At 47.5% G+C, this 24,870-nt stretch overlaps 1 protein-coding gene across 1 annotated transcript in view; it reads right to left on the bottom strand.

Moving 5' to 3' along the window:
* Window positions 1-12,376: 12,376 nt before the first annotated feature.
* The window catches only part of LOC147736772 (uncharacterized), a 56,228-nt gene continuing 43,734 nt past the window's right edge, over window positions 12,377-24,870 (bottom strand). Inside the window, exons 6-16 of the mRNA XM_086952696.1 lie at window positions 23,229-23,351; window positions 22,039-22,272; window positions 21,716-21,871; window positions 20,474-20,659; window positions 19,070-19,183; window positions 18,062-18,184; window positions 16,872-17,105; window positions 16,549-16,704; window positions 15,307-15,492; window positions 13,902-14,015; window positions 12,377-12,768 (exon numbers count right to left, since the gene is read on the bottom strand). Coding sequence (XP_086808822.1) covers window positions 12,761-12,768; window positions 13,902-14,015; window positions 15,307-15,492; window positions 16,549-16,704; window positions 16,872-17,105; window positions 18,062-18,184; window positions 19,070-19,183; window positions 20,474-20,659; window positions 21,716-21,871; window positions 22,039-22,272; window positions 23,229-23,351 — 1,634 coding nt within the window. The 3' untranslated portion in view covers window positions 12,377-12,760. The remainder of the gene's footprint in view (window positions 12,769-13,901; window positions 14,016-15,306; window positions 15,493-16,548; window positions 16,705-16,871; window positions 17,106-18,061; window positions 18,185-19,069; window positions 19,184-20,473; window positions 20,660-21,715; window positions 21,872-22,038; window positions 22,273-23,228; window positions 23,352-24,870) is intronic.

The following is a 24,870-nucleotide window of genomic DNA, read 5'->3' as shown; positions in this document are numbered from 1 at the left end:
AAGCCCTCGCCACTGTACCTCGCATCAACAAGACCACCATGGGAGGCAGATCATTCTCTTACCTGGCTGCTAAAACATGGAACTCACTCCCCGCTTACCTTCGCCTCACCCAGAACCACCTAGCATTCAGAAAGCAACTTAAAACGTGGATATTTGACAAGTAATCCCCCTCCCATTTCTAAGCGCCTTGAAACCCTCTGGGTAGGTAGTGCGCTATACAAATTCTCTGACTTGACTGACTTGACTTGACTTGCTTCTTTCTGCTCTTCTCTTCCCTCTTTCTGCACCTTAGTTGCTTCTTTCTGCACTCCCTTTCCCTCTTTCTGCATTCCTTTCCCCTCTTTCTGCACCTCTTGCCTCTTTCTGCGCCTCTGGTACTTCTTTCTGCACTTCTCTTGCCTTTTTCTGTACCCCTCATGCCTCTTTCTGCACCTATGTTGTCTTTCTGAACTTCTCTTGCTTCTTTCTGCACATTTAGTGCTTCTTTCTGCACCCCTATTGCCTCTTTCTGCACCTCTCTTCCCTCTTTCTGTAGCTCTCTTGCCTCTTGATGCACTTCTATTACCTCTGTCTACACCTCTCTTGTCTCTTTATGCACCTCTGTTGGTTCTTGCTGCACTTCTCTTGTCTCTCTGCACTTCTCTTGCTTCTTTCTGCACCCCTCTTGCCTCTTTCTGCACTCATCTTCCCTCTTTCTGTACCACTCTTATCTTTTTGTACATCTCTCTTGCCTCTTTCTGCACCTCTGTTGCTTTTTCTGCACTTCTCTTGCTTCTTTCTGTATCTCTCTTGCTTCTTTTTGCACCCCTCTTGCACCATTCTTCCCTCTTTCTGCAGTTCTCTTGCCTCTTCATGCATCTCTCGCTTCTTTCTGCTTTTCTCTTCCCGATTTCTGCACCTCTGCTTCTTTCTGTATCCTTCTTGCCTCTTTCTGTACTCCCTTTCCCTCTTTCTGCATATCTTTTCCCTCTTTCTGCACCTCTCGCCTCTTTCTGTACCTCTGATTCTTCTTTCTGTACTTCTCTTGCCTCTTTCTATACTTCTCATGCCTCTTTCTGAACCTCTGTTGCTTCTTTTTGAACTTCTTTTGCTTCTTTCTGCACCTTTATTGCTTCTTTCTGAAACCTATTGCCTCTTTCTGCACCTCTCTTCCCTCTTTCTGTAGCTAACTTGCCTCTTTAAGCACCCCTCTTACCTTTTTATGCACTTCTCTTCCCTCTTTCTACAACTCTTGTCTCTTTATGCACCTCTGTTGGTTCTTTCTACACTTCTCTTGCTTCTTTCTGCACTTCTGTTGCTTCTTTCTGCACCGCTCTTGCCTCTTTTTACATCCCTTTTCCCTATTTCTACACCACTCTCTTTCTTCTTTCTGTACTTCTCTCGCCTGCTTCTGTACCTCTCTTGCCTCTTTCTGCACCTCTGTTGCCTCTTTCTGTACTACATTTGCTTCTTTCTGCACCCCTCTTGCCTCTTTGTGTACCCCTCTTCCCTCTTTCTGCACTTCTCTTGACTCTTTCTGTATCCCTCTTTCCTCCTTGTGCACCTCTCTTGTCTGTGTCTGCACCCCTCTTTCTGTACTTCTCTTGCCTCTTTCTGCACTTCTCTTGCTTTTTTCTGCACTTCTCTTGCCTTTTTCTCCACCCCTCTTGCCTCTTTCTGCACTTGTCTTCCCTCTTTCTGTAACTCACTTGCCTCGTTCAGGCCCTCTCTTTCCTCTTTCTGTACTTCTCTTGCCTCCTTCTACACCTCTCGCTTCTTTATACACCTATGTCGGTTCTTTCTATACTTCTCTGGTTTCTTTCTGCACCTCTGTTATTCTTTCTGCACCCCTCTTGCCTCTTTCTGCACTCGTCTTCCATCTTTCTGCACCACTCTTATCATTTTGTGCATCTCTCTCGCCTCTTTCTGCACTTCTTTTGCTTCTTCTTGCACCTCTGTTGCTTCATTCTGCACTTCTCTTGCTTCTATCTGTATCTCTCTTGCTTCTTTTTGCACCCCCTTGCACCATTCTTCCCTCTTTCTGCAGTTCTCTTGCCTCTTTATGCATCTCTCTTGCTTCTTTCTGCTCTTCTCTTCCCTCTTTCTGCACTTCTGTTGCTTCTTTCTGCACTTCTGCTTCTTTCTGTATCCTTCTTGCCTCTTTCTGCACTCCCTTTCCCTCTTTCTGCATTCCTGTTCCCTCTTTCTGCACCTCTGATGCTTCTTTCTGTACTTCTCTTGCCTCATTCTGTACCCCTCATGCCTCTTTCTTCACCTCTGTTGCTTCTTTCTGAACTTCTCTTCCCTCTTTCTGCACTTCTGCATCTTTCTGTATCCTTCTTGCCTCTTTCTGTACTCCCTTTCCCTCTTTCTGCATATCTTTTCCCTCTTTCTGCACCCCTCGCCTCTTTCTGTACCTCTGATTCTTCTTTCTGTACTTCTCTTGCGTCTTTCTGTACTTCTCTTGCCTCTTTCGGTACCCCTCATGCCTCTTTCTGCACCTCTGTTGCTTCTTTCTGAACTTCTCTTGCTTCTTTTTGCACCTTTAATGCTTCTTTCTGCACCCCTATTGCCGCTTTCTGCACTTCTCTTCCCTCTCTCTGTAGCTCACTTGCCTCTTTAAGCATTTCTCTTGCCTCTTTATACAACTCTCTTGTCACTTTATGCACCTCTGTTGGTTCTATCTATACTTCTCTTGCTTCTTTCTGTACCGCTCTTGCCTCTTTCTGTATCCCTTTTCCCTATTTCTACACCTCTCTTCCTTCTTTCTGTACTTCTCTCGCCTGTTTCTGTACCTCTCTTTTTGTACATCTCTCTTGCCTCTTTCTGCACCTCTGTTGCTTTTTTCTGGACTTCTCTTGCTTCTTTCTGTATCTCTCTTGCTTCTTTTTTCAACCCTCTTGCACCATTCTTCCCTCTTTCTGCAGTTCTCTTGCCTCTTTATGCATCTCTCTTGCTTCTTTCTGCTCTTCTCTTCCCTCTTTCTGTACTTCTGCTTCTTTCTGTATCCTTCTTGCCTCTTTCCGTACTCCCTTTCCCTCTTTCTGTATATCTTTTCCCTCTTTCTGTACCTCTGATTCTTCTTTCTGTACTGCTCTTGCCTCTTTCTGTACCCCTCATGCCTCTTGCTGCACCTCTGTTGCTTCTTTCTGAACATCTCTTGCTTCTTTCTGTACCTTTATTGCTTTTTTCTGTACCCTATTGCCTCTTTCTGCACCTCTCTTCCCTCTTACTGTAGCTCACTTGCCTCTTTAAGCACCTCTCTTGCCTCTTTATGCACTTCTCTTACCTCTTTCTACAACTCTCTTGTCTCTTTATGCACCTCTGTTGGTTCTTTCTACACTTCTCCTGCTTCTTTCTGCACTTCTGTTGCTTCTTTCTGCACCGCTCTTGCTTCTTTCTGTATCCCTTTTCCCTATTTCTACACCTCTCTTTCTTCTTTCTGTACTTCTCTAGCCTGTTTCTGTACCTCTCTTGCCTCGTTCTGCATCTCTGTTGCCTCTTTCTGTACTTAAGTTGCTTCTTTCTGCATCCCTCTTGCCTCTTTGTGTACCCCTCTTTCTGCACTTCTCTTGCCTCTTTCTGCACCTCTCTTTCCTCTTTGTGCACCTCTCTTGTCTGTCTCTGCACCCCTCTTCCCTCTTTCTGTACTTCTCTTGCCTCTTTCTGCACTTCTTTCTTTTTTCTCCACCCCCTTGCCTCTTTCTGTACTTGTCTTCCCTCTTTCTGTAACTCACTTGCCTTTTTCAGCACCTCTTTTCCTCTTTCTGTACTTCTCTTGCCTCCTTCTACACCTCTGTTATTCTTTCTGCACTTCTCTTGCCTCTTTCTGTACTTCTCTTGCTTCTTTCTGCACCCCTCTTGCCTCTTTCTGCACTTGTCTTTCCTCTTTCTGCACCACTCTTATCTTTTTGTGCATCTCTCTTGCCTCTTTCTGCACTTCTGTTGCTTCATTCTGCACCTCTGTTGCTTCATTCTGCACTTCTATTGCTTCTTTCTGTATCTCTCTTGCTTCTTTTTTCACCCCTCTTGCACCATTCTTCCCTCTTTCTGCAGTTCTCTTGCCTCTTTATGCATCTCGCTTGCTTCTTTCTGCTCTTCTCTTCCCCATTTCTGTACTTCTGTTGCTTCTTTCTGCACTTCTGCTTCTTTCTGTATCCTTTTTGCCTCTTTCTGCACTCCCTTTCCCTCTTTCTGCATTCCTTTTTCCTCTTTATGCACCTCTCGCCTCTTTCTGCACCTCTGATGCTTCTTTCTGTACTTCTTTTGCCTCTTTCCGTACCCCTCATGCCTCTTTCTGCACCTCTGTTGCTTCTTTCTGAACTTCTCTTGCTTCTTTCTGCACCTTTATTGCTTATTTCTGCACCCCTATTGCCACTTTCTGCACTTGTCTTCCCTCTTTTCTGTAGGTCACTTGCCTCTTTAAGCACCTCTCCTGCCTCTTTCTGTATCCCTTTTCCCTATTTCTACACCTCTCTTCCTTCTTTCTGTACTTCTCTCGCCTGTTTCTGTACCTCTCTTGCCTCTTTCTTCACCTCTGTTGCCTCTTTCTGTACTTCATTTGCTTTTTTCTGCACCCCTCTTTCCTCTATGTGCATTTCTCTGTTCTCTTTCTGTACCCCTCTTGCCTCTTTCTGCACTCCCTTTCCCTCTTTCTGCACCTTTCTTGCATATTTCTGCACCCATGATTGTTGTTTTTTTTCTGTACTTGTGTTGCTTCTTTCTGTACCTCTCTTGTTTCTTTTTGCACCCCTGTAACCTCTTTCTGCACAATTCGTCCCTCTTTCTGCAGTTTTCTTGCCTCTTTCTGCAGCTCTCTTTCTTCCTCATGTACCTCTCATGCCTCTTTCTGCATCTCTCTTGCTTCTCTCTGAAGTTCTATTTCCTCTTTCTGCACCTCTCTTGCTTCTTTCTTCACTTCTGTTGCTTCTTGCTGCACCTCTATTGCTTCTTTCTGCACCCCTATTGCCTCTTTCTGCACTCCTCTTCCCTCTTCCCTCTTTCTGTACTCCTCTTCCCTCTTTCTGTAACTCACTTGCCTCTTTCAGCACCTCTCTTTCCTCTTTCTGTACGTCTCTTGCCTCTTTCTACTCCTCTCGCTTCTTCATGCACCTATTTTGGTTCTTTCTGTAGTTCTCTGGCTTCTTTCTGTACTTCTCTTGCTGCTTTCTACAGCTCTCTTGCCTCTTTCTGTACCGCTCTTCCCTATTTCTGCACCTCTGTTCCTTCTTTCTGCACCGCTCTTGCCTTTGTCAGTACTTCTCTTGCCTCTTTCTGCTCTCCTCTTGCTTCTTTCTGTACTTCTCTTGGTTCTTTCTGTACCTTTCTTGCTACTTTCTATACCCCTCGTGCCTCTCTCTGCACTTCTCTTGCCACTTTCTGCACCTGCTATTCTTTCTGCACTTCCCTTGCCTCTTTCTGCACTTTTCTTGCCTCTTTCTGCACTTCTAATGCTTCTTTCTGCACCCCTCTTGCCTCTTTCTGCACTCGTCTTCCCTCTTTCTGCACCACTCGATTCTTTTTGTGCCTCTTTCTGCACTTCTGTTGCCTCTTTCTGTACCTCTGTTGCTTTTTTCTGCACTTCTCTTGCTTCTTTCTGTACCTCTCTTGCTTCTTTTTGCACCCCTCTAGCACCATTCTTCCCGCTTTCTGCAGTTCTCTTGCCTCTTTATTCACCTCACTTGCTTCTTTCTGCTCTTCTCTTCTCTCTTTCTGCACCTTAGTTGCTTCTTTCTGCACTCCCTTTCCCTCTTTCTGCATTCCTTTCCCCTCTTTCTGCACCTCTCGCCTCTTTCTGCGCCTCTGGTACTTCTTTCTGCACTTCTCTTGCCTCTTTCTGTACCCCTCATGCCTCTTTCTGCACCTATGTTGTCTTTCTGAACTTCTCTTGCTTCTTTCTGCACATTTAGTGCTTCTTTCTGCACCCCTATTGCCTCTTTCTGCACCTCTCTTCCCTCTTTCTGTAGCTCTCTTGCCTCTTGATGCACTTCTATTACCTCTTTCTACACCTCTCTTGTCTCTTTATGCACCTCTGTTGGTTCTTTCTACACTTCTTTTGTTTCTTTCTGCACTTCCGTACATCTTTTAGCACCTCTCCTGCTTTCTGTACCTCTCTTGCCTCTTTTTGCATATCTCTTGCCTCTGTCTGCACTTATCTTGCCTATTTCTGCATTTCTGCTACTTCTTTCTATGCTTCTCTTGTCTCTTTCTGCATTTCTGTTTCTTTTTTCTGCACTCCTCTTGCCTCGTTTTGCACTTGTTTTCCCAGTTTCTGCACCTCTTTTGTCTCTTTGTGCATCTCTCTTCCGTCTTTCTGCACTTCTGTTGACTCTTTCAGCAACTCTGTTGCTTCTTTCTGCACTTCTTTTGTTTCTTTCTGCACTTCCGTACATCTTTTAGCACCTCTCCTGCTTCTTTCAGGAATTTTCTTACCTCTTGCTGTACTCCCCTTGCTTCTTTCTGGCCTTCTCTTGCCTCTTTCTGCACTTCTGTTGCTTCTTTCCGTACCTTTCTTTCTCTTTCTGCACCTCTTCGCTTCTTTCTGTTCTTCTCTTTCCTATTCCTGCACCTTTGTTACTTCTTTCTGTAGTTTTCTTGCTTCTTTATGCACCTCTCCTGCCTCTTTCTGCACCTCTGTTGCTTCTTTCTGCACTTCTCTTGCTTCTTTATGTACCCGCTTCCCTCTTTCTGCACCCTTTTCCACTCTTTCTGCACCTAACTTTCCTCTTTCTGCATCTCTGTTGCCCCTCTTAGACACAGAGCCCTTCATAGACACAGAGCCCCTCTTAGACACAGAGCCTTTCTTAGACACAGAGCCCTTTGTAGACACAAAGCCCTTCTTAGACAAAGAGCCCTTCTTAGACACAGAGCCCTTCTTAGACACAGAGCCCTTCTTAGACACAGAGCCCTTCTTAGACACAGAGCTCTTCTTAGCCACAGAGCTCTTCTTAGGCACAGAGCCCTTCTTAGGCAAAGAGCCCTTCTGAGACACAGAGCCCCTCTTAGACACAGAGCCCTCCTTAGACACAGAGCCCTTCTTAGGCAAAGAGCCCTTTTGAGACACAGATACAGAGCCCTTCGGAGACACAGAGCCTTCTGCGACACAGAGCCCTTCTGAGATACAGAGCCTTTCAAAGATACAGAGTCCTCCTTAGACAAATAGCCCCTCTGAGGCACAGGGCCCTTTATAGACACAGAACCCTTCTTAGACACAGAGCCCTTTGTACATGCAGAGCCCTTTGTACATGCAGAGCCCTTCGTACACGCAGAGCCCTTCTTAGGCAAAGAGCCCTTTTGAGACACAGATACAGAGCCCTTCTTAGACACAGAGCCCTTCTTAGACAGAGAGCCCTTCTGAGACACAGAGCCCTCTGCGACACAGAGCCCTTCTGCGACACAGAGCCCTTCTGCGACACAGAGCCCTTCTGCGACACAGAGCCATTCTGCGACACAGAGCCCTTCTGCGACACAGAGCCCTTCTGCGACACAGAGCCCTTCTGCGACACAGAGCCCTTCTGCGACACAGAGCCCTTCTGCGACACAGCCCTTCAGAGACACAGAGCCCTTCTGAGACACAGAGCCCTTCAAAGATACAGAGTCCTCCTTAGACAAATAGCCCCTCTGAGGCACAGGGCCCTTTATAGACACAGAACCCTTCTTAGACACAGAGCCCTTCTTAGACACAGAGCCCTTCTGAGACACAGAGCCCTTCTTAGACACAGAGCCCTTCTTAGACACAGAGCCCTTCTTAGACACAGAGCCCTTCTTAGACACAGAGCCCTTTGTACACGCAGAGCCCTTCTTAGGCAAAGAGCCCTTTTGAGACACAGATACAGAGCCCTTCTTAGACACAGAGCCCCTCTTAGACAGAGAGCCCTTCTGCGACACAGAGCCCTTCTGCGACACAGAGCCCTTCTGCGACACAGAGCCCTTCTGCGACACAGAGACCTTCTGCGACACAGAGCCCTTCTGCGACACAGAGCCCCCCTTAGACACAGAGCCCCCCTTAGACACAGAGCCCCCCTTAGACACAGAGCCCCCCCTTAGACACAGAGCCCCCCCTTAGACACAGAGCCCCCCCTTAGACACAGAGCCCCCCTTAGACACAGAGCCCCCCTTAGACACAGAGCCCATCTTAGACACAGAGCCCATCTTAGACACAGAGCCCATCTTAGACACAGAGCCCTCCTTAGACATAGAGCCCTCCGTAGACACAGAGCCCTCTGTAGACACAGAGCCCTGAATGAATGAATGAATGAAATGGCATTTGTAATGCGCAGCTATGCCCAGTGGGCGTCAAGGCGCCTAAGGCAAATAACAGGCTGTTAGCAGACAGAAACAGAGCTTACTGGTATGCTTTAATAAAAAGCCAAGTTTTCAGTGACTTCCTAAAGAGGTCGAGAGAAGGCAGTAACTTGATCTCCAGGGGGAGTGAGTTCCACATCTGAGGTGCCAGTATGGAAAAAGCTTTGCTCCCCCATCTAGCCTTCTTGGCTCGAGGGGTTACCAGTTGATTAAGCTCACTGGAACGTAGGCATCTGTTCGGAACATATCTAGTAAGTAGGGATCCAAGGGCATCAGCCGAGCCTGCAGTTAAAGCCTTATATGTTAGGCAGAGGAGTTTAAACGTGATCCTTGAGGGAATAGGGAGCCAATGAAGATTCTTCCTCGCCAAGGTCATAGATGCCAACCAAGGCAGGGCAAGAGCAAACCGCGCTGCCGCATTTTGTATAACCTGCAGGCGCTGCAGAAGGCCCTTGTTGGCCCCGGCGTACAGTGAGTTACAGTAATCGAGCCTTGAGCCAACAAGGGCGATCACCACCTGTTTCCGTGCCTGTGGGGAAAGATAATGGACGATCCTTTTCAGGGTCCTGATGACGCCCCAACAGGTATCCACCGTTCTGTTGACCTGAAGCTCCATAGAGAGCTGGGTGTCAAAGATGACGCCAAGGTTCCTGGCAGATTGTGTGGGTGTGGGGCAGCTGCCTAAAGAAGGAGGCCACCACTCACCTGACCACATGCTCTGATCTTTGCCAAAGACCAGGACCTCTGTCTTATCCCCGTTCAGCTTTAGGGAGTTGGAAATCATCTACTCTGCAACAAGTTGCATGCAGGCCCTAAAGTTTGACGCGGCTTCGTTCACAGAGTGGGTCAGGGATACCATAATCTGCGTGTCGTCGGCATACGACACTACCTCCATCCCCTGAGATCTTACTAGTCTTGCAAGGGGGGCCACGTAGATGTTGAACAGGGTCGGGCTCAATGCCGACCCCTGTGGTACCCCACATTGCAAAGACTTAGCAGGGGAGAGGTACTCACCTAGCATGACACGCTGCTCTCGTTGGTGTAAGAAGGAGCTCAGGAGACCGAGGGCCGGTCCTTCTACCCCTGCCTCCCTTAACCTGGATGTTAAAGTAAGGGGAGACAGGGTGTCGAATGCCGCTGTAAGGTCCAGCAGCACCAGTACGGTGGTTTGACCCAAATCCACTTTTCTGCGGATGTTATCCATGACTTTAGTCAGGGCAGACTCCGTGCTATGCAGCTTTCTAAAGCCATGTTGGGACCCGTCCAAGAAACCTGAGGCATCAAGGAAGTTCGAAAGATGAAGGTTCAGATGGGTCTCCAACATCTTGGCAGGGGCCGGCAGAAGAGAGATGGGTCTGAAATTCTTCAGTACTCCGGGGTCTAAGGTGGTCTTTTTCAGCAGCGGCTTTACAATGGCTTTCTTCCAAAGTGACGGAAAAATGCCTTGTTCCAAGGCTCCATTCATTACTTCCAGCATCGGAGGAAGAATGATATCCCTACAGTTCTTTAGTTGTTTCAAAGGAACTGGATCAAGTGGGGAAGACGATTTCGTTTTGTCCAACAGGCTATTAAGTCCCTCCAAAGAAAGAGCAGGGAAATGTTCAAGGGACTGGGGGATGTCTCTATTCCAAGATTCCAGCAGTTTAATTCGAGAAAAGTCCTCAGAACTCAGAGAGTTCCTCTGTGACTGTAGAGCTATGTAGATATCATCTATTTTTTTGTAGAAGAAGTCTGATATATCGTTACATAGCTCCTGTGAGGCAACCACTGGGTCTGGTACCTGGAGAGAGCACAGTGAGTCCACAATTTTAAAGAGCTCTTTAGAGGATGTTAAAGAACAGGTTAGGTTGGAAAAATAGTCCTGTTTTTCCTTAATGACTCTATTTTTGTACTCTCGTAACAGGCTCTTATAGCCTTCTCGATCTTTGGGATCCCAGGATTTATGCCACCCACGTTCCTTCTGTCTGCATTTTTGTCTAAGAAGCCTCAAGTCGGTTGAGAACCAAGGGGCAGTTGGCTTCTGTCGAACTACAGATTTCAAGGAGGGAGGGGCTAGTTCATCAGCGGCTCTGGTGATAGCATCAGTGAGTTCTTGAGCCGACTCATCCACCTTCCGCTGAGTTGTAATATTGGTGTTAAGAATAAAAGGGGCGAGAGCCTCATTAGTAAAATTTCTGAAGCTCCTTTTAGAGTGTTTTTTGCGAGTGCCCAAGTCAACATCAGAGCAGGGGATGTCTAGGGACAATGGGACTGCTAGGTGGTCGGACCAGGTGATCGGTACCGGCGTTCCAACAACTAGTCTAGAGTCGTTAGAAAAAATCCCGTCAAGGATGTGCCCCGCCTTATGGGTCGGGTGGAGAACTCTTTGGACAAAGTCGCATGCCTCCAAAGAATTAAGCAAAGAGGAGGTATCTTTCAAGGCCAAATCCTCTAAGTGGAAATTGATATCCCCCAAAATGGTAAGATGTGGTCTACCAAAATAGGGTTCCAGAATTCTAAAGAGTTCTGGGCAAAAGTTAGCTCTGGACCCGGGGGGCCTATAAAGTAAAATACCAGAAAAAGAGCTCGAAGGAGCATGCACAATACAAAAGTATAGGGCCTCAAAGGGGTCAGTAGGAACCGATAGGGGTTTTATGGTGCAAGAGAGAGTAGATTTAAAAAGAATAGCTATTCCACCACCTCTACAGCGTTCTCTATCTAACCGTAGGAGGGTGTATCCTTCAGGTATGGCCAAAAGCAGATCATGGCCAGAGGAGTCAGAGGCCCACGTCTCGGTAACAAAGACCCAGTCCGGATGCCTCGTGCTAACAAAGTCGTGAAATTCAATCCCATGTCTGATCAAAGAGCGTGCATTGATCAAGAAGCCCTGTTTGGATTGGGAGATATGACTAACAAGCGCAGAAGGGGTAGGATGCATACGGGCCTGAATTGATCAATTGAAAGAAATATTACAGGAAGGAAACGCACGGGCATGAAGCAATACCTCAGGTCTAAACCGATGATGACAGCAGAGCGCAGGGGGTCTCAGTGACAAGAGGTTGCAATACAAATCATCCCGGGTGGGGGACATGAATACGTCGGAAGTCCCAGGGTCCAGCCCATCCTGCAGCGCGTCCTCAGCGCGGACGGGCGCAGACGGGCTGAACTCTGGCGTAACTCCGGCATCAATCAGGCGTCCCCGCTGCGCGTCTGCATGACTGACTTAAGTACACGCCTAGCGTCCTTCTGACGACTAGAGCGTGAAGCCTACCTGCTAGCGCCGAAAAGCGGCACAAAGTACTTCCAATATGGCGCTACTAGGAAGAAATTACGCGAGGAAGCGGACCCGCCCAACAGCGGTGTGGTTCCCAAAAGTTAGAGTGCAGGTGAGGGCCAGGCGCACTTTAAAAACAGGGGAAAATGTAAATAAATGCAAATAAAATGAAAGCGAGGTAATTTTAAAAACGAGCAGCAGCTCTAGTCCTGAGGCGCACACAGCGCATGCAAAGGTCGAATAACAGCTGACAAGGTAGACACAGAGCCCTCCGTAGACACAGAGCCCTTCGTAGACAAAAAATCCTTCGAAGACAACATTCAATCTGCACATGGTCTTCTGCAGTCCAAGCAGGAGAGGATACAGCCTTTCGTGTGTTCTGTAGAGTCTCAAACCATCTCACAAACTTCCTCTCATGATTAAAAACCAAAAGGCTCTTACCACACTTCTCGAGTATCTAGCCACAGCATTGCGAGCCCTGCTAAGATACACAATTCTTGCTGCCTAGACACCTTGGTTTATTTCTTGTGGACAAGAGATACTTAACCACCAACAGCTGTTTTGCAGCCTGCACCTCATTATAGAGTACCAAGCAGTACATAACTGCCATGTATTGGTTGGTTGGGCCAGACACACCATCCTCCTTGGATGAAAAACCTGGGCTTTGACAATAAGCATGCAAAGGGTGACTCCATATCTGAAGGACAATAACCCACACACGTGGACGCTTTCCTCAGCTTATGCGTTCCCGCTGGGTTAGGTCCTGTGGGAAGCAGGCCAAAGACCATGTTCCCTTAAATCTTCCATTCTTCTTTTGTTCACATTTTAAAACTGTCCACGTCCATGAGAAATCATTATTTATTTACATCAGCTGCAACACCTGTGTGTAAGAAGCAAAGACCATGTTTATGCATTTTGAAGCCTTGAGCCCTGAAATGAGCACAAACCTCCCTTCTGGTCCCATCATGGTTCCTGCAGGATGAAGATTAAAGCTGTGCGCGAGTATATCCTTGTGTCCTGCTGATCACACTAACAGCAAAACAGAGGTTATTCTCTTGATGGCAAGACTTGCAAATCTTCAAATAGGGTTTGAAAAGGAGCGATACAAGAATGGTAGTCTTCTGTGTGACCTATTTCAGAAACAGTCAAACATCCTGCGGCTCCATTCCTGGTCCTCACGCGCTCCATGGGGGTCCTTGTTCTTCTCCAGTCACCGCTCTGACTTCACAGCCCTTGAACGGAAGAATGAAGAAAGCTGATCAGGCGCATTGCAGGCTTTATGTCAACACTCCAGCGGTTCACGTGTGATGGGATGCAATTCCGAGTCTAACGACTAGGGGTCAGATCTATAAGAAACTAACAGCGGCGCGATGCTGCAAGTCATTTTGCTGTGCCGTGCTGCGTTACTTTCGAAGCACAGGGATGCGACATATTTACAACATGTTGCATCTCTGTGCTTCCCACTGCGCTGGTGCAAAAACTGCTGCAATGCGCCGTCGCAGGCACCCTTGAACCATGGCGCAAGCATGCCTGCGTCATGGGAGGATTGTTTCTGTGCAGGAAGGGGCGCCTTCCTGCACAAAAACAATCAATTGAGGTGGTTTCCTCTTTCAATACATGCTGGAGAATGCAGCACGCTTTGAAAGAGGAAAAAACAAGGAGAAATTAAAATAATTCTCCTCGTTGTGCCTCGCCACGCCTCCCCTGGGGAGGCATAGCATTGACAAGCATTTCCAGATTAACGATTGCTCATAAAACTGGAAATGTGTCTGGGTCCATGGGTGCTGCGAGGGAACACCCACCGCAACACCTATGGAACGCCTCGTCCACGCAAACTGCTGCGTGTTAAGGGGCTGTATTTACATGGAGAGGAAAAGTCACACAGGTTGGCTTTTCCTCTCCTTGTAAGTATGGAGAAGTGAAATGTGCCGCCAGGACGTCACAAAAGTGACACAATGGTGGCGCACGGGGCTTGTAAATCTACCCCTTGAGATCTACATTATGCACAACCAGTGGCTCCATAATTACGATTCATGCAGACAAATAACGTTTAATGTAGGGGTTACTGCACCAATTTCATCATTTTCTATCATTGCGAATAGTGGCAATCCTATTACTCAACTGACTGAGTGAAATACGCACTTGTGATCCGTAAATCAAGCACTGATGTATACAGGGTAACGGTTACCTTTCAACCTCATTCCACTCATGTGAATCGGATCTAAAGAGCTTGCATTGTCGCCACAGAGTCCATCAGACCATTTGTTCCAATCACTTAACACTGTGCGGCTCCAGCCTCCTTAGTAACATTTAGACCCCACACACAGGCAGGCACACAAACACACATTTACACACCTCTACTCACCTTTGGCACGCCTACATTCATATCCGTTAGCGCGGTCCACACACTCGGCTCCATGTTGGCATGGCGTGCTGGCACACTCGTCTATATCTACCTGACACCTGGAGCCGGCGAACCCTGTGGGAGGAGCAGAGGTCAAATGTGAAGTCAACACAGTCAGCCCTTTGGGTACAGAACAAATGACCACTTCTAAAACCAGCTGACAGTCCCAAGTGAAGGACAGCCAGGGGAATAAAGGCTGATGAACAGGGTATTCACCTAGAACTAGCTTCCCTCCTTGTTCTACTCTGTCTTCCTTGCCTCTTGTCGAAAGGTTGTGTGAGGTGCCCAACTGCCCATGAGCTACACACAACTCAGTTGTCTCGAGTGTGTACAAGACAACATCAACTGTTTTTAGTATTATGTTTTCTCAACACTATTGTAGCATGTCACAAGGAATGCAGACCTTTGTGAAGTCTTTCAGATCCCTGCCCAATCGGATTCATTATTTCTAATGTGTGGCAAAGAATGGTTGGACAGTCTGTGGCCTTTGACCACAGAGAGCTGTCGAGTGGTGGATTTGGGGTACAAGCAGCTTTACTTTCAAGGAACAGAGGCTCAGGCGGCGGGACTCTGTGGTCTCAGAATGGTCTTACCAGTGGTAAGTATTGACTGTGCACTTAAGTCATTGCTGAACTGATAAAAAAGGGGCCCTTTCAGGCCACCTCATGCAGACTGTTTAGTAACCACAGAAACTGCATCTGTGTAACAAATACCTTCTCTAGAGATCTGTGGCCAAGCAGACGTTTGTTTGATATTCAGAGGTCTCAGCTAGCAGAATAGGAGCACGTGTTCTTAAGAGTGAATGTGTCAATGTTCGGGTAAAATGTAAGGCTGTGGTCAATGGCAGCTGTTTTGAGGTTCATCTGGTCAGCAGAGCCGAGGATCAGCATTGAGGGTTAAAGCTGTGCGTGAGAGCCTTGTATGTGCTGTGCCCACTCCAGAAGCCAAATTGGTGTTGATCCAGGAGATAGAAATTCTCGAAGTCTCCAATGCAGTCGAGTGTGGTTGCAATCTACAGAATGTCATAGAGATGAGCAGCGTTGTCTGCTGAGAGTCTTGAGAAACCGGAGCTCCCTAGCAGACACTATATCCTACCTGACATGCAGATGCAGGCAAAGTCTCCAATGCAGTCGAGCGTGCTTACAATCTACAGAGTGTCATAGTAGATGAGCAGCGTCGTCTGCTGAGAGTCTAGAGACACTGGCGCTCCCTAGCAGACACTATATCCTACCGGACATGCAGATGCCGGCGAAGTCTCCAATGCAGTCAAGTGTGCTTGCAATCTACAGAATGTCATAGAGATGAGCAGCATTGTCTGTTGAGAGTCTTGAGACACTGGCACTCCCTAGCAGACACTATATCCTACCTGACATGCAGATGCAGGTGAACCCTCCAATGCGGTCCAAGCAGAAGGCGTTATTCTGACACGGCATGGACAGGCACTCGTTAATGTCGGTCTCACAGCGGTGACCCGTGTACCCCTTTCCACATTGGCACTGGAAGGAGCCCTGTGTGTTTACACACTTTCCAAAGGGCTCACAGAGATTGACACCTAGAAACAAGGAGAAAAGTCCACCTGCTGAAAGAGGCAGCAACTTCTTTCATCACTACAACTGAAACAATTGCACCCTCCAGGGAATGACCGCCTGGCCTCTTAAACTAATCTCTGAGCACTCACCTGGACATGGCAGGGTCATTCTGGAGGGCCTTTAACTGATTAGCTAGCAGTCTCTGACCCACATATGAGACTCACAAGGGATGGGGACCTGGTAGGTCAAGATCTGGTGCCTACGATTCGCTATACAATTTACAGATGAAGGATTACCTACAGGAATCGAGTTAATAACTCAAATCATACCTCCACACTCTATGATGCTGTTTAAAACGCACACAAGGTATGTTGGCATCTTCCCAATCTGCGCCACTCCTCAGCCGTTCTCCGGCTCAACACTATGAAGGACACGATTCTGGAAACCCAAACACAGCCGATGTTACTGGTGTACATCTGCTCTCCTGAAGGATGTCTCTAGAGGAGAGCAGCGCTCTTGCACTGGACGGGGCTTCAATCCTACAACATCACCACTCCACAGCAGATAAAATACAGTACTGTGGACACCACAGCTGCAAGAGCTTCCAACAAACCTGCACTGCTCTAATGAGAGACTGGCCAGCTAAAGGTATCCTAGTCCACAACTGAGCTACCAACCTTCCAGAATGAATGCACCTCTACCTTCAACCTCAAGAGCATTCTTCTCACTGATGGACGCTGCTACATAAAGTTAGTGAGACTCTGGTGCTAAGGCATGCATGGATGGATGAGGCCGGTTATTCTGCACTTTAGGGTCAGCAAGGCCAGGGCCGAAGACAACTCAAAGATGTAAAACAAGCAGATCAATTCCCATAACTTTCTGCTTCAAGAGCCATGGCAAGAACTCAAGCTGTCCCTACACTATGGGTTTCACTTACCAACTAAATGTAATTAATACTTCAGATAGGAGTACGAAGATCAACACAAATCCATACTTCTCATTAGAATTACCTTTTTTGCACGACATAACCCGGAGCCAGCCCAGGGAGAGCTGCTCCGAGGGTGACCACCTTAACTTACCTATGGAGCACTCATCAAAATCCTGGTCACAAGCACCGCCAGTGAGGCCAGGAGGGCAGGAGCAGATGAGACGTCCGTTCACTGGGTTGGTGTCACACATTTCATTTTTGTGGCATGGGTTACTGATGCATTGATCGTCCAGGTGGCAAAGCAGACCTGGAAGATTGAAAAAATAAAAGCTCATAACTGAAGTAGTATAAAATCCATCATAGCTCTAGAGGCCGGCCACAAATCCACCTGCTAGGAGAGTGATCTAAGAAAAGAGACATTTTTCTATGATTAGCTCCCGGAGGCTCCCAGAGTCTCCCCGAGGCTCTACTCACCAGTCTTCCCCATTGGACACTCGCAGTAGAAAGAAGCCACTCTGTCATGGCAGGTGGCCCCATTGAAACAAACGGCATTTGCACAGTCATCAATGTTCTCACTGCAGCTACTGCCAGTCCAGCCATTCACACAGACGCAGGTGTGGCCTCCGTGGGTATTGTGACAGGTCCCACCGTTGTGGCACTGATTGGGCTGCAGGCGGCATTCGTCCACATCTTCTGTGCAGAACTGACCTAATAGTTATGAGAATGAAGGAACGAGAAGGTTAAAGTCAAATATAAATCTAACCATCATCTAGAAGTGAAACTCTATTCACAATCTCCAACCTGTGTGTTTACCCAATAAATGAAGAGGTGGCACAGCGTTCCTGTAGAATTCAGGACTTGGAATACTTGTTACGCCTTGCACGGTAGGGAATGTGAAATCTAGAGCACCAGAGCGTTTAACCCGTTCCGTGCTAGGCATGGAACCACTCCGTCACGAGCGACGGGCGCGCTGTGCTCATGAAGAAGTGGTACCGTCACGCTGCTGCCGCTCCGCCCACGCGGCATCAATACCCCACAGGTGAATTAATGAGCGGGCGGGCCGTGACAGAACCACTCCGTCATGAGCACAGCGCGCCCCTGGCTCATGACGGAGTCGTTCCATCACAAGCATGGCGGTGCCGCTCGACCCTCCTCCCCCCCAGCACCAGGGCGGAATTACTGCCGCGGCCAAGGGGTTAAGCAGCGCTTCGAGGAGCTTCACAGTAAGTTGAGGGACCAGACCTCCCTAAAAGTCTCAATATTACTGAGGCGTCCTCGTTCTTAACCTTCTGAATAAGACATGGAAACACCCTCCCTTTCTGTGAAACGGACTCCATCGTGCTGTGCCAGTCTGGCTCACAGCTCTCCCTTGAGCGACCATCAATCTCATGTGGCAGCCCCCTGAAAGGGAAGCTTCTTCTCAAATCAGGTTCACTGCAGGTTCTTGGACAGTGTATCCATTTCATGTCACCCTACTCCTGCACAACGCTATAGGAAGGTTTTCATAGCATGAAAAAGCAAGCTCCAATGCTTCCACCATGATGGGTGGGGGGGCAAGGCTTTCAGAACCAGGACAAGTCATCAGCAGTTCCTGGTGCTGTGGGTAAAGAAGAGGGGGCAGGGGCTAACCAACAAGGACTCCTCTCCCTTTGAATCCTTCTTACCAGTCCACTCCGGAGCACACCGGCAGCTGTAGGTGTTCACCCCGTCCACACAAATCCCTCCGTTCCTACACTTATGGCCTGGACAGTCATCAACGTTGATCTCGCAATTCTGACCACCGAACCCTGAGCAGCACAAAAGAGGAAAGCATGTTAGAAAGTGGTAGTAAAGTAAATATCCCAAAGTTATGTCTGATCACAATCCTTTAATGAAAGAAATAAATATCAAGCTAGAATCCTCACAGACACGATGGACATTTCATAGGGCTCTATTAAGTGAAGAAGAGAACATACAGCACTTTGAGGAGTGGATTCCTAGGTTCATTGGAGAGAATTTAGGAAGTACCAATATAAGCATAGTATGGGATACATTAAAAGCCGGGGTCAGAGGAGAAACTTCTAAGTATGGCTGGGAGGCACAAAGGAAGGATACAATCTTGTCACAAACCCTGTATGAGGTATTAGGTTAGGCAGACGCCAAATTAATTAAGGTATTGTCCGAAGGGGGAGAATCGGAGACAGCCCAATCAAAGATTATTATTGCTAAATCTGCCATTACTGAGATATCTATCAATTGACTGGGAAGTATATGGCATGGCGGAGCAGGGTTAATGAGAATAGTGAGCGGGGGGGTCACCTACTTGCTGTACGCACTAGGGAGAAAATAGGGCAAACTCGGATCAGTGAAATTAGAGACCCTAGCTTAGATATGGTAAGTGAGCCTGAAGTCAACCTTACCGCATTTCAAAAATGTTATCACAGATTATATACTGAGGATTTTCAAGATAGTGATCAAGAAGTTGATTATTATTGAAAGGGGCACATTTTTGTTACCTTTCAACCTCATTCCACTCATGTGAATCGGATCTAAAGAGCTTGCATTGTCGCCACAGAGTCCATCAGACCATTTGTTCCAGTCACTTAACACTGTGTGGCTCCAGCCTCCTTAGTAACATTTAGACCCCACACACAGGCAGGCACACAAACACACATTTACACACCTCTACTCACCTTTGGCACGCCTACATTCATATCCGTTAGCGCGGTCCACACACTCGGCTCCATGTTGGCATGGCGTGCTGGCACACTCGTCTATATCTACCTGACACCTGGAGCCGGCGAACCCTGTGGGAGGAGCAGAGGTCAAATGTGAAGTCAACACAGTCAGCCCTTTGGGTACAGAACAAATGACCACTTCTAAAATTGCTGACAGTCCCAAGTGAAGGACAGCCAGGGGAATAAAGGCTGATGAACAGGGTATTCACCTAGAACTAGCTTCCCTCCTTGTTCTACTCTGTCTTCCTTGCCTCTTGTCGAAAGGTTGTGTGAGGTGCCCAACTGCCCATGAGCTACACACAACTCAGTTGTCTCGAGTGTGTACAAGACAACATCAACTGTTTTTAGTATTATGTTTTCTCAACACTATTGTAGCATGTCACAAGGAATGCAGACCTTTGTGAAGTCTTTCAGATCCCTGCCCAATCGGATTCATTATTTCTAATGTGTGGCAAAGAATGGTTGGACAGTCTGTGGCCTTTGACCACAGAGAGCTGTCGAGTGGTGGATTTGGGGTACAAGCAGCTTTACTTTCAAGGAACAGAGGCTCAGGCGGCGGGACTCTGTGGTCTCAGAATGGTCTTACCAGTGGTAAGTATTGACTGTGCACTTAAGTCATTGCTGAACTGATAAAAATGGGGCACTTTCAGGCCACCTCATGCAGACTGTTTAGTAACCACAGAAACTGCATCTGTGTAACAAATACCTTCTCTAGAGATCTGTGGCCAAGCAGACGTTTGTTTGATGTTCAGAGGTCTCAGCTAGCAGAATAGGAGCACGTGTTCTTAAGAGTGAATGTGTCAATGTTCGGGTAAAATGTAAGGCTGTGGTCAATGGCAGCTGTTTTGAGGTTCATCTGGTCAGCAGAGCCGAGGATCAGCATTGAGGGTTAAAGCTGTGCGTGAGAGCCTTGTATGTGCTGTGCCCACTCCAGAAGCCAAATTGGTGTTGATCCAGGAGATAGAAATTCTCGAAGTCTCCAATGCAGTCGAGTGTGGTTGCAATCTACAGAATGTCATAGAGATGAGCAGCGTTGTCTGCTGAGAGTCTTGAGAAACCGGAGCTCCCTAGCAGACACTATATCCTACCTGACATGCAGATGCAGGCAAAGTCTCCAATGCAGTCGAGCGTGCTTACAATCTACAGAGTGTCATAGTAGATGAGCAGCGTCGTCTGCTGAGAGTCTAGAGACACTGGCGCTCCCTAGCAGACACTATATCCTACCGGACATGCAGATGCCGGCGAAGTCTCCAATGCAGTCAAGTGTGCTTGCAATCTACAGAATGTCATAGAGATGAGCAGCATTGTCTGTTGAGAGTCTTGAGACACTGGCACTCCCTAGCAGACACTATATCCTACCTGACATGCAGATGCAGGTGAACCCTCCAATGCGGTCCAAGCAGAAGGCGTTATTCTGACACGGCATGGACAGGCACTCGTTAATGTCGGTCTCACAGCGGTGACCCGTGTACCCCTTTCCACATTGGCACTGGAAGGAGCCCTGTGTGTTTACACACTTTCCAAAGTGCTCACAGGGATTGACACCTAGAAACAAGGAGAAAAGTCCACCTGCTGAAAGAGGCAGCAACTTCTTTCATCACTACAACTGAAACAATTGCACCCTCCAGGGAATGACCGCCTGGCCTCTTAAACTAATCTCTGAGCACTCACCTGGACATGGCAGGGTCATTCTGGAGGGCCTTTAACTGATTAGCTAGCAGTCTCTGACCCACATATGAGACTCACAAGGGATGGGGACCTGGTAGGTCAAGATCTGGTGCCTACGATTCGCTATACAATTTACAGATGAAGGATTACCTACAGGAATCGAGTTAATAACTCAAATCATACCTCCACACTCTATGATGCTGTTTAAAACGCACACAAGGTATGTTGGCATCTTCCCAATCTGCGCCACTCCTCAGCCGTTCTCCGGCTCAACACTATGAAGGACACGATTCTGGAAACCCAAACACAGCCGATGTTACTGGTGTACATCTGCTCTTCTGAAGGATGTCTCTAGAGGAGAGCAGCGCTCTTGCACTGGACGGGGCTTCAATCCTACAACATCACCACTCCACAGCAGATAAAATACAGTACTGTGGACACCACAGCTGCAAGAGCTTCCAACAAACCTGCACTGCTCTAATGAGAGACTGGCCAGCTAAAGGTATCCTAGTCCACAACTGAGCTACCAACCTTCCAGAATGAATGCACCTCTACCTTCAACCTCAAGAGCATTCTTCTCACTGATGGACGCTGCTACATAAAGTTAGTGAGACTCTGGTGCTAAGGCATGCATGGATGGATGAGGCCGGTTATTCTGCACTTTAGGGTCAGCAAGGCCAGGGCCGAAGACAACTCAAAGATGTAAAACAAGCAGATCAATTCCCATAACTTTCTGCTTCAAGAGCCATGGCAAGAACTCAAGCTGTCCCTACACTATGGGTTTCACTTACCAACTAAATGTAATTAATACTTCAGATAGGAGTACGAAGATCAACACAAATCCATACTTCTCATTAGAATTACCTTTTTTGCACGACATAACCCGGAGCCAGCCCAGGGAGAGCTGCTCCGAGGGTGACCACCTTAACTTACCTATGGAGCACTCATCAAAATCCTGGTCACAAGCACCGCCAGTGAGGCCAGGAGGGCAGGAGCAGATGAGACGTCCGTTCACTGGGTTGGTGTCACACATTTCATTTTTGTGGCATGGGTTACTGATGCATTGATCGTCCAGGTGGCAAAGCAGACCTGGAAGATTGAAAAAATAAAAGCTCATAACTGAAGTAGTATAAAATCCATCATAGCTCTAGAGGCCGGCCACAAATCCACCTGCTAGGAGAGTGATCTAAGAAAAGAGACATTTTTCTATGATTAGCTCCCGGAGGCTCCCAGAGTCTCCCCGAGGCTCTACTCACCAGTCTTCCCCATTGGACACTCGCAGTAGAAAGAAGCCACTCTGTCATGGCAGGTGGCCCCATTGAAACAAACGGCATTTGCACAGTCATCAATGTTCTCACTGCAGCTACTGCCAGTCCAGCCATTCACACAGACGCAGGTGTGGCCTCCGTGGGTATTGTGACAGGTCCCACCGTTGTGGCACTGATTGGGCTGCAGGCGGCATTCGTCCACATCTTCTGTGCAGAACTGACCTAATAGTTATGAGAATGAAGGAACGAGAAGGTTAAAGTCAAATATAAATCTAACCATCATCTAGAAGTGAAACTCTATTCACAATCTCCAACCTGTGTGTTTACCCATTAAATGAAGAGGTGGCACAGCGTTCCTGTAGAATTCAGGACTTGGAATACTTGTTACGCCTTGCACGGTAGGGAATGTGAAATCTAGAGCACCAGAGCGTTTAACCCGTTCCGTGCTAGGCATGGAACCACTCCGTCACGAGCGACGGGCGCGCTGTGCTCATGAAGAAGTGGTACCGTCACGCTGCTGCCGCTCCGCCCACGCGGCATCAATACCCCACAGGTGAATTAATGAGCGGGCGGGCCGTGACAGAACCACTCCGTCATGAGCACAGCGCGCCCCTGGCTCATGACGGAGTCGTTCCATCACAAGCATGGCGGTGCCGCTCGACCCTCCTCCCCCCCAGCACCAGGGCGGAATTACTGCCGCGGCCAAGGGGTTAAGCAGCGCTTCGAGGAGCTTCACAGTAAGTTGAGGGACCAGACCTCCCTAAAAGTCTCAATATTACTGAGGCGTCCTCGTTCTTAACCTTCTGAATAAGACATGGAAACACCCTCCCTTTCTGTGAAACGGACTCCATCGTGCTGTGCCAGTCTGGCTCACAGCTCTCCCTTGAGCGACCATCAATCTCATGTGGCAGCCCCCTGAAAGGGAAGCTTCTTCTCAAATCAGGTTCACTGCAGGTTCTTGGACAGTGTATCCATTTCATGTCACCCTACTCCTGCACAACGCTATAGGAAGGTTTTCATAGCATGAAAAAGCAAGCTCCAATGCTTCCACCATGATGGGTGGGGGGGCAAGGCTTTCAGAACCAGGACAAGTCATCAGCAGTTCCTGGTGCTGTGGGTAAAGAAGAGGGGGCAGGGGCTAACCAACAAGGACTCCTCTCCCTTTGAATCCTTCTTACCAGTCCACTCCGGAGCACACCGGCAGCTGTAGGTGTTCACCCCGTCCACACAAATCCCTCCGTTCCTACACTTATGGCCTGGACAGTCATCAACGTTGATCTCGCAATTCTGACCACCGAACCCTGAGCAGCACAAAAGAGGAAAGCATGTTAGAAAGTGGTAGTAAAGTAAATATCCCAAAGTTATGTCTGATCACAATCCTTTAATGAAAGAAATAAATATCAAGCTAGAATCCTCACAGACACGATGGACATTTCATAGGGCTCTATTAAGTGAAGAAGAGAACATACAGCACTTTGAGGAGTGGATTCCTAGGTTCATTGGAGAGAATTTAGGAAGTACCAATATAAGCATAGTATGGGATACATTAAAAGCCGGGGTCAGAGGAGAAACTTCTAAGTATGGCTGGGAGGCACAAAGGAAGGATACAATCTTGTCACAAACCCTGTATGAGGTATTAGGTTAGGCAGACGCCAAATTAATTAAGGTATTGTCCGAAGGGGGAGAATCGGAGACAGCCCAATCAAAGATTATTATTGCTAAATCTGCCATTACTGAGATATCTATCAATTGACTGGGAAGTATATGGCATGGCGGAGCAGGGTTAATGAGAATAGTGAGCGGGGGGGTCACCTACTTGCTGTACGCACTAGGGAGAAAATAGGGCAAACTCGGATCAGTGAAATTAGAGACCCTAGCTTAGATATGGTAAGTGAGCCTGAAGTCAACCTTACCGCATTTCAAAAATGTTATCACAGATTATATACTGAGGATTTTCAAGATAGTGATCAAGAAGTTGATTATTATTGAAAGGGGCACATTTTTGATCAGGTATCCCCTGAAGAGAAAGATAGCTTAGGTGCCCCATTTACAAGTTAGGAAGAAACTTGAAATAAACAGGATACACAAATATTCCCCCTTGGCTGATAATGATCTATTGCCTGAAACTTTTCAAGATGGATATATGAAAATATGGATGGACAAGGGCGTAAGGTTTATTGGTATTCTCAGGGAGGACAATAAAACGCGCTCTGAAGCAATTAGGAGGAAATTCGGGATAGGAAAAATAAAATTCTTCAAATATTCACAAGTGAGGGATTATTTATCTAAGAAGGCAATTAGCTATCATAGAGTTCCTTTACTGGATGCGGTAATAGGGGCTCCATCACAAATATCAACATTTTCTAAATTACTTAATATTATAGTGGGGATGACCTCATGAAACTCACTAGTCGCTGGCAGGATTTGCTGCAAGCAGGGGTAGGGGAATGCGAGGATTCTTTATGGCTAAGTCAGACTGCATTTTTATCTGCAAATCTGCAAGTACAATGCTTTAAAACCTGGCTTAATTTGTACATCACCCCAGCACAGATCTTTAAATGGGGATGCTCTACTGCTATACACTGTTCTCGTTGCGGATATCTTGCCGCTGATAGTATACATATGTTCACAACCTGCCTCCGATTAACATCTTTGGTTACTGAGGTGGGTATCTATATCAAGCTTATGCTGGGGTTTGAGGTGGCTCTCACGCCGCAAGTAATTGTGTTGGGGGTAAGCAACCAAGCAACGACTGAACCAAACCGCGCTCTGCTTTTCGCAGCTATGGCAGTGTTCAGGCTATGCCTGGCTAGAGTTTGG

This window comes from Lissotriton vulgaris, chromosome 1_2 (genome assembly GCF_964263255.1).
Source record: "Lissotriton vulgaris chromosome 1_2, aLisVul1.2, whole genome shotgun sequence".
In the NCBI taxonomy this organism is placed as follows: Eukaryota; Metazoa; Chordata; class Amphibia; order Caudata; family Salamandridae; genus Lissotriton; species Lissotriton vulgaris.
This window is presented reverse-complemented; position numbering and strand designations above follow the sequence as displayed.